Source organism: Armigeres subalbatus, chromosome 3 (genome assembly GCF_024139115.2).
Source record: "Armigeres subalbatus isolate Guangzhou_Male chromosome 3, GZ_Asu_2, whole genome shotgun sequence".
Lineage (NCBI taxonomy): Eukaryota > Metazoa > Arthropoda > Insecta > Diptera > Culicidae > Armigeres > Armigeres subalbatus.
The window spans coordinates 179789388-179803637 of NC_085141.1; the positions used below are offsets into that span (position 1 = coordinate 179789388).

The 14250-nt window shown below is 41.2% G+C and overlaps 1 protein-coding gene across 4 annotated transcripts in view; it reads right to left on the reverse strand.

The window, feature by feature from the left end:
* The window catches only part of LOC134227372 (fasciclin-2), a 332520-nt gene that overhangs the window by 64984 nt on the left and 253286 nt on the right, over positions 1–14250 (reverse strand). For all 4 annotated transcript variants that reach the window (XM_062708789.1, XM_062708788.1, XM_062708787.1 and 1 more), the window contains exons 4-6: positions 5832–5956; positions 5467–5762; positions 4201–5401 (exon numbers count right to left, since the gene is read on the reverse strand). In XM_062708789.1, the coding sequence (XP_062564773.1) occupies positions 4201–5401; positions 5467–5762; positions 5832–5956 (1622 nt within the window). The remainder of the gene's footprint in view (positions 1–4200; positions 5402–5466; positions 5763–5831; positions 5957–14250) is intronic.

Here is a 14250-nt window from a genome sequence, read left to right on the forward strand (position 1 = left end):
TACCCCGTCCGTCGTGGAACTACGCAAGTTTTTAAACTTGAACCGCCACGAGTATTTTGGTCAATTTCCACCCCTAATTTTTTTTATAACATAATATCAACCTTAAATATCATACTTAAGTATTGCGGCTCCGCAAAGTGTCACACACGACTGAGCCTACCAAAATACTGATTGAAAAAAAAAAAACATAAGCAACAACTTTTTCTATTCCTGTTGCCTATTTTTTTCCTTCTACACTGAGAAGTTAAGAAATTGAGGAAATAAGGAAATTGAATGATTGAGGAATTGAGGAATTAAGGAATAAAGAAATTAAGGAATTTATGAATGAAGGATTAAAAATAAAGAAATTGAGGAATTAAGAAATCAATGCATTAAAGAATTATATAATTAGGAAATTAGGAAATTAAGGAATTAAGGAATTATGGAATTATGGAAATAAGGAATTGAGGAATTAAGAAATTATGGAATTAAGGGATTAGGGATTAATGAGTTAAGAAATAGGGAAATTAAAAGATTAAGGAATTAAGGGATTAAGAAATCAAGGAATCAAGGAAAAGATGAATTAGAGAATAAATGAGATTAATTAGAGAATTAGGAAATTAAGGAGTTTAGGAATGAAGGAATTTGGTAATAAGGGAATTAAGAATTGAGTTGCTGATCGACTGGCGGCGACGTGACGGCGTGAACTTTTTTCATGCATTAAAAAATCTTCGAAATATTTTCGGAAGATTCTCCAGAGATTCCTTCGATAGTTCCTGCAGGAGTTCCTCCGGAAGTTACTCCGGAAATCTAGCCGAAAATTCAAACAGGAGGTACTTCATGAATTCCGCCGAAAGTTGCTTCAGGAACTTCGGAAATTCCTCCTAAAGTTTCTCTGGGAATTCTGCAGAAAGTATTTCCGGGAATCCCACCGGAAATTATTCCAAAAGTACCTCTGGAACTTTCTTCAGGAACTGCCCCGAAAGTTCCTCCAAAACTTCCTGCCAAAGTTTTTCAAAGTTTCTCATAGAATTCACCTTCGGAATTTCCTCCTTAAGATCCTTCGGAAGTTATAGATATTTCACTGATGGTTCTCACATTACAGGTCCACTGGCTTCGGTGTTTTCAATGTAAATTCTACCACCTTCCAACTTCAAGAACCGTGCTCGTTTTGTGTTGCTGAGCTGGCAGCAATTTAAACACATTAATAAAGTTTAAAAAAAAAGCTGGCAGCAATTAACTTCGATTTGGGGATAATTTCCGATCAGCCCGTATACCATTATTTCATCTTCTCGGAGTCTTAGTTCTATCGAGGCACGATGAAACCATTTAAGCACGCATCTTACTTTCTTACAAAAACAAAAGAGCAGATGCGCGATTTGGTCGAAAGATCATTCAAGATTACTTTTGTTTGGGTCCCATCCCATTGCCTAATCTATGGCAATGAGAAGGCGGACACGCTAACAAAGGTGGGCACACAGGAAGGTGAAGTTTATGATAGACAACTCTCGAACAACGAGTTTTTCCCATTAGTCCGTCCGAGTACTCTTCAAAATTGGCAAATGAATTGGTCACACAATGTCTATTTTCCATAGTTCCAAAAGTTTCTGCACGAGTGTGGTTCAGAGGTGAGGACTTAAGTCGAGGCTCCATTCGCATGATGTCGAGGCTTATGTCCAATCACTATTCGCTAAACGCACATCTCTACAGAATAAACCTTGTCGATAGCAACTTATGTAGGTGTGGAGCCGGTTAGGATGACATCACGTAGTTTGGTTCTGTTCGGAAAATGGCGCCTCCAATTATTGGAAACCCTTGTAGCCCGAGGTAAACAACCCTACACGGAAGTAGGAGGTGTTTTGGGAGATCGCGATGTGGATGCTATGCAGTCCATCTATGCCTTTCATAGCTCGGCTGATATCAAAGTCTAATGACCGTTTCCAACGTCAATCGCCTGGATGAGCAGCTGGAATAACTTAAACCCAAATCCCTACCCCGTCCATCCTAAATTAAGTAAATTATAACCTTGAATCACCACGAGTATTATGGTCTATGTCCCTTCCCTAATAACTGTTAATGTTAAGATGATACAAATTATAAAAATATCATACTTAAGAATTGCGGCTCCGCAAAGTGTCACACACGACTGAGCCTACCAAATAAATGAAATGGTTAAAAAAAATCCTTCATAAGTTACTTCGAAAATTTCTTCAAAAATTCCTCATGAAGTTCATTCGGAAAATTCTTTGGAAGTTCCTACATGAATTCTCCCGGAAGTTTCTATGAGAGTTCCTTCGGAAATTCCAACGGAAGATCCTCATGAAAATCCACCAATCCACCGGTTGCTTCCGGAAATTACTCCGGAAGTTTTTCAGGGAATTCTTTCGGAAGGAAATTCCAACGGAAGATGAAATTAATTCAGAAGTTTCTCCAGAAATTTCGCTAAGCACTCCGTCGGAAATTTCTTCAAGAATATCCCCGGAATTTTCTTTAAAAATTCTCCCAAAAACTTCTGTCGAAATTAGATTAAAAACCTTCCGGAGTTTTGTTTGAGAATTCTTCTAGGAGCTCCTGACTTGAATCCCTGAAGACATTTTTGGATAAGTTCTTGACGTAAATTCGGGTGGATTTCCCGATGGACTTCCAGGAAATAATTCTCTAAGGGAATCCTAAAAAAGTTTTTGAAGAAATTTATGATGAATTCTAGCAGAAGAAGTATTTTCAAAGTGAGTTAATAAAGAATTTCCGAACAATTTTCAAACAAAAATCGAAAATATTTTTTTCTGATATACCGAAGAAATTCTAGTAGGAATGTCCAAAGGCGTTCTAGGAGTTATTCCTTAAATTCCTGAAGAACAATTCTCACATTTTCTGAATAGCATGTTTCCAGATTTTGCCCAGCACACGATGTATAGCAAGGGCTTTTTTCGCACTAATAGAAATTAGCTTCACGCTTAGGCTTTCCCGGAAATGAAAATAAAGCCGTTTAAAATATTTAATTAACATTCTGTCCAACTGGTCTCCAAAAGGTCGAGGGGGGGGGGGATTATAAGAAATAAATATTAAAATGAAAAAAAAAATCAAAAAACTCCTCGGATTTGTTAGAGAATGTTTTGAAAATCCTCAAAGTTATCCGAATTTCATTTTGTTGCGATGAATTTTCCATAAAGGAATCAAATGTTTCAGGGAAAAAATACAAAATTTCAATAAACAATTACAAATTTTCCACAAAATAAATATTTATTGTACCTAATTGTTTATTGCTAATATTGATTTATTTATGGAAATTTTGTATTTATTTTCGTGGAACATTTTGATTGCTTTATGGAGACATCTTTTTTATAATTGCAATTTTTGCTTTTAAAAATGCTAGTTTTTTTGTTTTGTGGAAAACTCTTGATTGTTTATGAAATTTTTTGGTTATGTGGAACTTTTATATTTATTTATTGCTCATACCCTGATTTTTTTATTGGCAATTTCCTAATTTTTAATGGAAAAATTCCTAATTCTTCAAGGAAATTTTATTTTGCTGCCGTAAGGCCGTTACAAATATTTAATTTAAATTATGTCCTACACCCAACCAGCGGATGTTAGATTTTCTAAAAATTCTGTATAAGAATCTACCAAAACCTGTATAAGAATCAGGCATATGAGAAATTGCTAGATTCTTATACAAGTATTGTATAAGAATCTAGCAATTTTGTAAGCATTTCTAACAATATTTGTTTGAAAGCTTACATTTTTTGTATAAGAATCTAACAATTTCGCATATGCCCAATTCTTATACAGGTTTTGTTAGATTTTTATACAGAATTGTTAGAAAATCTAACAACCACCGGTTGGGTGTACTAGTCTCTGAAATGTAAAGGGGGATGGGGATAATAAAAAATAAATATTTAAATGGAAAAAATCAATAAAACTCCTCGGATTTGTTAAAGAATGTTTTGAAAATCCTCAAAATTGTCCGAATTTTTTTTGTTGCCCCCTCAAAATATTATTTTTGGGCAAAAAAACCGAGGGGGGAGGGAGACATAATTGTTTTTAAATATTTGTATCGGCCTAATTAATATTATTAATATGAGGCATATTGAAGGGAAAATAAGGTTAATTGTCTTATCCCATAGCGATGTATGTTCCCATGTCGCTTCCTTCTATGTACATACTTTGGTATTCTAAGTAAAATGGTTATTTGATATCAAATCAATCCAAAACATCACTTACCGGACAGTACTTCACCCGGTACATATTGATCGGCTCGCCGTTGTCCACCGGTACGTTCCACCTCAGCTCAAAGTGGTCTGCATAGGGTGACGCCACAATAGCGTCGTCTTCTTCGTCCGCCTCCTGGATGGGCGTGTGCAACGTTTTCGGCGTTTCCGGTTCGGATCGTTTTGGAGTGGAATGCACCACGTACGCGGACCATGGACCAAGACCCACCACATTTCGGGCAGAAAAGCGGAAACTGTAGGACGTCTGCGGTTTTAGCCCTTCTACGATGTAGGGACTGTCCGGGGACCAGGTGCGGTTTATCGCATTGTTCCAGTCCGGGTTGAATTCTTCCTTGTATTGCACTGACATGGCGGTAATTGGGAGCCCTTTCTCGAATGCCGGTGGCATTACATCGAATGTAATTGACGTCGCGCTAACGCTTCGTGGCTTCGCTTGAGCAACGGCCTCCGGAATTCGAGCCTCACGAAGCTCCATAATGTGCTCTTCGGTTCCGAGCCGATTCGTCGCAACACACTTGTAACTTGTGTAGTAGCGATGCTCTCTGGGAATGATGATCAGGTCGCTGCGGAAACCATGTGTTTCAATTTGCATGTTTATGTCGTACAAATCTGAAACACGACGGTCGTTCCATCGCCATTCAATTGTTGCATTGGGAATAGCTTGCGCAAAGCAACTCAAATTCGCAGGACGCTGCTCCCAAGTGTATACCGGCGGCAATGCCTTCAGATGGTCGAAGTTCGGTTTGTACTCAACGGTAATGTGACCAACTTTGTACGCTACATCTCCTGGATTTCGGGCAATGCAATCGTACAAACCATCGTCACTCTTGTTCAGCTGTGAAATTCTCAAGTTTCCAGTTGTTTCGCTTCGCTCGTTGTTCACCTGCATATCCAGAACAATGCGATCGTCGCTAACTTGCAGTCCTACCGAATACTCCTCAGTTGTACCATATCGTCGGAATGTGATTTCTGGTGGAGGTCTGCCGAATGCTCTACATGCCAGCACGGCCTCTCCATTTTCAGGTACTGTGATATTCATAAACTCAATAATCTTTGGACGGATCAGAACGTTCAGCTTCGTGGTAGATTCCGAAATCCCAGCCGCATTTTTGGCCACACATGTGTACGTGTCATGATCCTCCTGTGTAACTCGGCTGATGTCTAATTGTCCTGTCAACGCATTTACGGTGAACCTAAATTCCGGAAGAAATACAAAATTGTTACTGTGTAAACGATGTTGTCTATTAATTTATCTAACCTATCGATATCAGCCACATTTTGCTGTGTGCTCTTCTTGATCCACTGAAATTCAGGTACAGGTTTGCCCGTGGCATTGCACATGTACGAAAACGATTGTCCCTCGACGGCATTCAGTACAGGGGGCAGTTGTTGCACTTCCGGTTTGATTTGAACTTCAACACGAATGACTCTCTTTGCCAATTCACCAGTTGATATCACTGCAGCCCGGCAAGTGTACAGACCATCGTCGTTCTCCGACACATTCCGAATCAACAATCCTCGATTCTCAATAACGTACCGGCCACTGGATTTAATCTGCAAAGCGCACATTATTATCACATGTACAGGCTGCTGAAAGTTGGAATGTTAGTGCATACGACTTACCGGATCGCCATCCCGGAGCCAGTCGACGGTGGCCGGTGGGTTGGCATATACCTCACAACGGACGATATAGTCCTCACCCAGGATTGGTCGCTGATCCTCAGGAGCATCCTTCCACGTGATGGCAACTGCAAGAACATAGTAACAGTAAAATAGCTGCGGTCAGCAACACTATTATCCACATATCTCGCTGCTATGGTAATTCTATGCGCTGCAATTTCAAAAGATATTATCCGTACGGGTGGTCTTGAGTTGAACTCAGACAGTGCGATTTAGAACAAAGGAGCAGACAAAGGAAGCAACTCCCGATAATCGTTTATTGCACAGCAGCATAGTTTGAGCCCGCACATGCAAGCCTGGTTGCGTATGGCATGACAATTGCATCCTTCATAGCACCAGCAGAAAGCTCCCATTCTCAGCTTCAATCCCCATGGTCGGTGTGTTCAATATGCACACAGCATCATCATGAGAAGGGGCAACATTATGGTTACGATGGTCAGAGTCGGTTCTGGTGTTGTTAAATTCGACACAAACACAACACGGTGTATTGAAACTGCAATATGATATGTTGCTGTTTCTCCATTTTATTTTCCTTGCCTTAAAATAGGAAACTAATTTCAAGTTGAACTAAATCGTCGTTTTTTAGTATAGGGTAACGGGAGGTAATGTTAGCTCATCACGCAAAACAAACAATAATTCAGTGATAATATATCACTGCTTCTTTAAAAACAATGTTTCAAGGGGCCGTACACTAATTACGTAAGCATTTTTCTGGGGTTTTCAACGCCCCCCTCCCCCATGTAAGATTTTTCTCATACAAATATTTTTTATTTATACGAAACGTAAGAAAATGGCGGATCCCCCTCCCCCCATAAGTGCTTAATTAGTGTACGAACCCCAAGCATGTTTTGCTTAAATTAAGCTAAATTTCAGTAAGACGCGCGGCTACAAAGCAAGACCATGCTGAGGGTGGCTGGGTTCGATTCCCGGTGCCGGTCTAGGCAATTTTCGGATTGGAAATTGTCTCGATTTCTCTGGGCATAAAAGTATCATCGTGTTAGCCTTTATTTTTTAATCTATTAATTTTAATCTCTGGGTAAAACTTTTACAAGTTCAGTTCAGATAAAAAATATATTTAACCGCAGCGTAAGGGAAGATCCATTAATTACGTAACGCAAAAATTGGAAATTTTTAACCCCCTCCCCCCATGTCACAGTTTTTGTATGAAGCATCTGAAAATTATGTATGGATCAGACAACCCCATCCCCCTTCTAAGCGTCTAAACTTCTTCTTCTTCTTCTTCAATGGCTCTACATTCCAACTGGAACAGGGCCTGCTTTTCAAATTAGTATTCTATTAGCATTTCCTCAATTATTAATTGAAAGCTTTTCTATGCCCGCCATTGTATGAGTATGTATCTTGTGTGGCAAGTACAAGGATACACTATGCCGTGTCAAGGATACACTATGCGGTGTCGAGAAAGTTTCCAACCCGAAAACATCCGAAGACCGGACCGAGAATCGAACTCGCCATCTCCGGATTGGCAATCCTACGCCTTTGCTCGCAAGGCTACTGGAGACTATTCAAACTTCGGACACTTAATTTTGTATAGCTTGAGCTTGATTGACTGCTCGTAGTTGCTACTCCATTATGACCAGATCAGCTGTTCTTGCACAGGGAACTAACAGATGTTTGCTGAGGACTAGGGCACATCTTCAATGTACAAGTACTAGTGATCTCATTTGTTAGGTCATACTGGCGCCTGCCACGTCAGAATGCAAGTCAAAGTAGGGAAGGGGGAGGAAATGATTATGCAATCACTCGCCCACTGCAAGCCGAATATACCTCTGCACTTGCCACGAGTTCATGCGGAATTTGTTGGAATTTTTGGGTTAGGTTCGAGAGGCAGAGGTCCGTCTTGGTTAACGAGCTGCCAATGTGATAGATAGGAGAAAGCAACTGATGGAATTTCTAATTGGATGTAGGAAACGAGCTCTATAGTTCATTTCCAATTCTAGCAGATTACTGTTAGAATACTCAAGTTGAAGGTATAGGAATAGTAATGGAAACGGTATGGAAGTCCATTTCCAGTTCTAGCGATTGCTAGAACATGAGAAATATAGAGAAAGATACAAAGTAGGAGAATGGAACAGACCTGGGATTGAACCCACGACCTCCTGCGTATGAGGCAGAAGCAGTAGCCATATGACTACCAAGCCCGCTACTTCGGACACTTAATTTTGTATAGGAGATTAACTGAAATATTTCATCGAAATGTTTCATAAAGCAGCATCTAAGGAACTCATAATGCTAGCTTAATCACGGCTAGTTCCATTCTGGTAATACATTTTAACTGAAAGCAACAAAACAATGCGAGATATGTCAGTCTGAGCTATCTAGTTAGAATTGTTTGCAAATTTTTTTTTTGGTTCTGTGTAATCAAGTGTCCGAAGTTTGAAACGATTTGTGCGAAATATGAACCCCATGCAAGCTGCCGCCCGAAGTTCGAATCAAACAAAAGTCGGACATTTTCAATAATTACAAACATTGTACGTAATATTTTGCATATATTAGGCCCATAGCTCAAAGATGAGTTCTATAGTTTGGTGTTGTAATAGTGATTAGAACGGTGTGGCTTAAAGACTGATTTTATGGCAGAAAGTGCTTAAGCGTCCGAAGTTTGAATTTGCACGGTAATAAATTTCGTGTTTATTTAATGTGTCATTGAGTCAAATTGAAACCTTTCGCAAAATGAAGAGCTCCAATGCTCAAGCTGCCATGTTTGGAGTGAAAGGAAAAGGAAGCTTACCCCTAAACTGTATAAAACGAAATGCTGCAAAAGCAAGTTTACAAGGCCATCTCTATTTCAAAAACAGATTAAAAAACTACGATTTTTTTTTCGGAAAAAGATTTCAAAGCGATGAAGAAAAAACCGTTACTATGCTAAAGCAAATACCTGGGATGCAATCATTTCATCACTTTAAGGTCACTCCTGACGGAATCCAAGTTTAAAAGTGCTCGCGTTTTCTGGGGCACACCACTCGATACGAAAGTAACGCACAACTGTCATTGTTATTATTTCACGCATGCTGCGACGCAGCAAAGCTAAATCGACAAAAATGACAGTTGTGCGCCTCCTCTGAATCGAGTGGTGTGCCCCCGAAAACGCGAGGAAGAAAAGTGTGTTAAATTATAAGAATTTTTTTTGTAGAAATAGAAATATTGATAAAATCAAATCTCGTGCTTAGTTTCATAGGGGCGTAACTGTATTGATCGATTTCTCTTAATCGATTTTTATTTTGTTAATAACACAATTGTTTCAAAAGCTACAACCGTGATTATTGATTCTGGTGCAAGATACAATCATCTTTTATCACACCAAACCATTAAATCATCGACAAACTAGCGCAATTCGATACAATGATAAAAAGAAAACATCGACGAAGAGAAATCGATCTATACAGTTACGCCCCTATGAAACTAAGCGCAAGAAATATTGACTTTTATTTCATGGCAAACTGAGAAAACCTGCACTGAAAATATCCTACACGCTTGTTCAATGTTCTTTTTCACGTACATTGAACGTGTTTCATCACTTGCTATTTTTATGAACAATCCACGTTCGATTCTGCAGAAATGTTATTGAATTTGAACCACATGCATAAACTGTTTAATATAACGTGTTTTCAACTTCGTTCCACCAGCTTGCGCATTGGCGAAAATAGGAATATGGCGACTAGTCGTAATAGCTCCTGGGTGAAGTTGGAAACAATTTTCGACATTCTTAAAAATTAAATTTCTCTTATCATCCATTTCGGTTCCACATCTTCAGAATGGGTATGCATTTTTACGATTAGCGTGAGGTGAGTTCAAGTCTGAATTGTTTCTTAAATTATTTATCAAACAAATTCTCATTTTCAGGGTATATTGAAAATGGTGGAATACGAAATCTTCATGAAGGAAAACACTTCGGATCCGCCGTATCAACATGAATAAATTCATCATCGCCGAAAATGTTAGCATATATAATTTCAAACTTGTTAAGATAGCAATAAAAATATGTATTTTGATTTTTAACAAGTTTAATTATTACTTTGATTTAATCATTGATTTCCTGCTTTGGCACAAAGTGTAATCCCTTGAAATTAAGCGTGGAACGCCTTTTGAAATATTCCACAATTCCTTGCCAATCCAACGTGTTTCGCATTTCAATTCTTCAAGCAGTTCAAATGAATGTAGCGATCTTCATTTTGACATTTGGAACTGGAAATTCACCATGTTTCAATGTGTTCACCATTTAGTGAAAAATCATGTGTGAAACCAGTTGAGTGAACGTGTGCAATATTTTCAGTGCACACTGAAAATATTGCACGTTCAATTCAGTTAAAACAAATCAAAATTAAATTAATAAGCGGATATATCAAAATCAGTGGTGCAATTTATCAACAATGCCTGCTGAGAAAAGATATTTTAGTTACTAGATAAAGATTGTCGCTTCGGTTCCCTTTGTTCTGCTGTCCGAAACATGTGTGGTACATACCTGTCAAATCGTATGGATTTTCCTTCTCTGACATTTAGCTCCCCTATCCTCGCCAGCAAAAGATGTTCCGGACAGCGACGACAGCGACAATCTTTATCTAGTCACTAAAATATCTTTTCTGCTGAGTGTGATTCTTTTGTTTTGTTCGCCTTCGCCTATGACGGTGTCTTTCAGTCAGTAAGACAAAGCAGGAGTAGCTTAGCTAGCTCGGTTTGCCAACAGCGGGCTGAAGCTGATGGTCATTCGGCACAAATTTCCTGTCATTGTCTTTCAAGTGATAGTATTCACCCATACATTTATATAGGGCCGTCGCATTCACGCAGCAGCGAGTGAACTGAATGGACTGTCACTGCGGGCTGCGTGTGCAATGAGAAGAGAGGTCTTTTGTTTACTCTATCTTTGATTGTTCCTGCTAACCATTTTCAGTTTTCACTGTTAGGAAGTGAGTGTGAAGAGGCAATGGTATCAATTTCAACAAATTTCAGTCACTGAGATTGAGAATTCGCACCACTGCCTGGAGTTGTAAAAGTGTAACTTAAAGATTAAATATTCAATTCCTCAACATATTTTTGACGGAAATTTTATCATAAAATCAATAGTAAAAAATTCATTATCTTTGGTTAGTTACAACCCGTGTTCCACATGGGTTAAGACAACTAATATGTGACCAAATTTAGTGACTGACATGTGGTGCTCGGGCAGGTCGATAACTTTAATTAACTGATTCATTTCCACCATTTTGAAGTGATGGAAACGCATGGCCGTTCCTTGCGTATATAAGCAAAAAACTGAAATTTTCATATAAAAAAGTACAATGACTGTCCAAAAGGTTGAAAATCAAAAAAATCTGATGTTTTGATTATTTAAACATCTTAAAGCTTACTATTTTCCTTAAACGATATTTTTTCTGAAATCTATAACTGAAAATCGTTTCATTCGTTCCAAAAGGTTGCAAATCGGTCAATTTGTTGAATAGTTATGAAAGTTTGAAAACATTTTTTTTAAACGTCGTTGTTTGGACCAATACTCACGCTTCCACGGGTCTTCCGATGACAATTGACCACCAGCTAAGGGTTGCGTACTTAGCTGGTAGTGCAGCCTGGGCACTGTTGTCCTTCTGACATCAGCTAGAGTGAGAGGGTGCGTCCTGTGGGGTCTGCCTAGGATGTGGTGGGGTTCGACAGTGGGCTCTGTTGAACTTCTATAAAAAGCTGCATGTGTCCCCAAGCAGGCCCTATCAAAGCGACCGTGTGCCGCTCAAAGCGCACTAGCCTAGTCCTGGTGTTGGGTAGGACTTTAAACAAATTTGACCCGACTGATCGAGCGTCTGTCCACCAAGGAGGTGCGGCTCCAACAGGGTCTGTTCTGGCATCCAGAGGCTGAGTATGAAATGCTATTCCCCGGAAGCTATACCTAAGATGGCAGCCCCATCCCGGTGGATACGGAACCTTGTGCCAACAACCTACTGTTCCCGAAACATCAATTTGCTCGAGAATCCGATAATGAAAGAATACGGACTGACTCTTAGCGCGAAACAACGGACACGAATAGGAACATGGAACGTTTTAACCCTAGCCCAGCAGGGTAAATTGGCACAACTTGCCAATGAGGCACGCCGCATGAAGCTTGAGATACTGGGACTGAGTGAAGTCCGTTGGCCAAACTTTGGAGAACACAGAATGCTGTCGGGACAAGTTCTGCTATACTCTGGTTTACGAGGTGAACAAGCTCCCCGGCAACGCGGAGTTGGCTTCCTACTAAGCGCTCAGGCACACTCTGCGCTTATGAAGTGGGAACCTATAAGTGAAAGGATAATCGTTGCCAGATTTAGAACACGGGTCCGAAACCTTACTATAATCCAATGTTATGCGCCAACCGATGCTGCCGATCTGCAAGACAAAGAGAACTTTTACAGTCAACTCAATGCCGTCGTAGATAGAATTCCGAAGGGTGATATCAAGATCTGTTTGGGCGACTTCAATGCGAAGATCGGATCCGACAACTCGAACCATGAACGCATTATGGGACGCCATGGTCTCGGAGAAATGAGCGAAAACGGAGAGCTGTTCGCAGAATTCTGTGGTAATAATGACATGGTGATCGGGGGATCGCTCTTCCCTCATCGACCGGTTCACAAGGTCACGTGGGTCTCCCGTGACGGCTTTACAGAAAATCAAATCGACCACATCTGCATCAGCCGAAAATGGAAACGGAGCCTTCTTGATGTACGGAATAAACGTAGTGCCGATATCGCGTCTGATCATCACCTCCTCATCGGCGAAATACGCCTGCGCATTGCGCGGATTCGTCGGCAGGAGGAAAGAGTTGGACGACGATTCAACACACGCCGACTTGAAGATGCCACGGTGAAACGGTCCTTCGTTGAAGAACTGGAGACGCGTGCTGCAGATATTCCGGAAGGTGGCAGCGTGGAAGACCAATGGACCGCCATCAAGAATGCCTTCATCGCCACCAGCGAGAACAATCTGGGCGAACTACGCACCCAGAGAAAACAATGGATCACCGAGGAGACCTGGAGGAAGATATAGGAGCGAAGAGAAGCCAAAGCCGCGATAGAGCGATCAAAAACAGAGGAGCCAAAGTCTTAGCCCGCCAATGATACGCGGCTCTTGAGAAGGAAGTAAAACGCTCATGTCGACGGGACAAGCGAGCGTGGGCAGACTCTCTGGCCGACGAAGGAGAGAGAGAGCCGCCGCAACCGGGGACATTCGCCTCCTCTACGATATCTCACGACGCTTAAGCGGGGCGAAGATGAATGCAACGATGCTTGTGAAAGACGCGAATGATCAGTTATTGACCGACCCAACTGACCAGCTGAAACGCTGGTTTGAGCACTTCGAACAACTTTTTCAAGTGCCAGCCTGGCCATCACCACCTCGGCATGATCTGCCTAGGATCCGACGTATAACACGCGTCAATACCGAAGCTCCATCACTGCTAGAGATTCAAACAGCCATCCAAAGCATGAAATCGAATAAAGCCCCAGGGGTCGACCGCATATCAGCCGAGATGCTCAAAGCTGACCCCATGACATCCGCTCAACTACTGCATCGTTTATTTCATAATATCTGGGACACCGCAACTTTCCCGGTCGACTGGATGCAAGGTATCTTAGTAAAGGTGCCCAAAAGGGTGACCTGACTGTATGCGATAACTGGCGAGGCATTATGTTGCTGTGTACCGTTCTCAAAGTTCTGTGCAAAATTATCCTAGCCCGGATTCAGGAGAAGATCGATGCGACTCTCCGGCGGCAGCAAGCCGGATTCCGTGCCGGAAGATCCTGTGTGGACCATATTGTCACGCTCCGCATCATTCTGGAGCAGGTCAACGAATTCCAAGAGTCCCTTTACTTGGTATTCATTGACTACGAAAAAGCTTTCGACCGTCTCAATCACGAGAATATGTGGGGCGCCCTGAGACGCAAGGGAGTTCCTGAGAAAATCATCGGCCTCATCGAAGCACAGTACGAGGCCTTTTCGTGTAGAGTGCTGCACAATGGGGTCCTGTCCGACCCTATCCGGGTCGTAGCTGGTGTGAGGCAAGGATGTATTCCATCACCGTTACTGTTCCTCATCGTAATCGATGAGATTCTGGTAGATGCGATTGACCGTGAACCAAACCGCGGGCTGTTATGGCAGCCTATAACCATGGAGCACCTAAACGACTTCGAATTGGCTGATGACGATGCACTCCTCGCGCAACGGCGCTCTGATATGCAGAGTAAGCTCAACGACCTTGCCGAGCGCTCCTCCTCGGCAGGTTTAGTCATCAACGTCAACAAAACCAAATCGTTGGATGTAAACACGGCGACTCCTTCCAGTTTCACAGTAGCCGGGCAACCAGTGGAGAATGTTGAAAGCT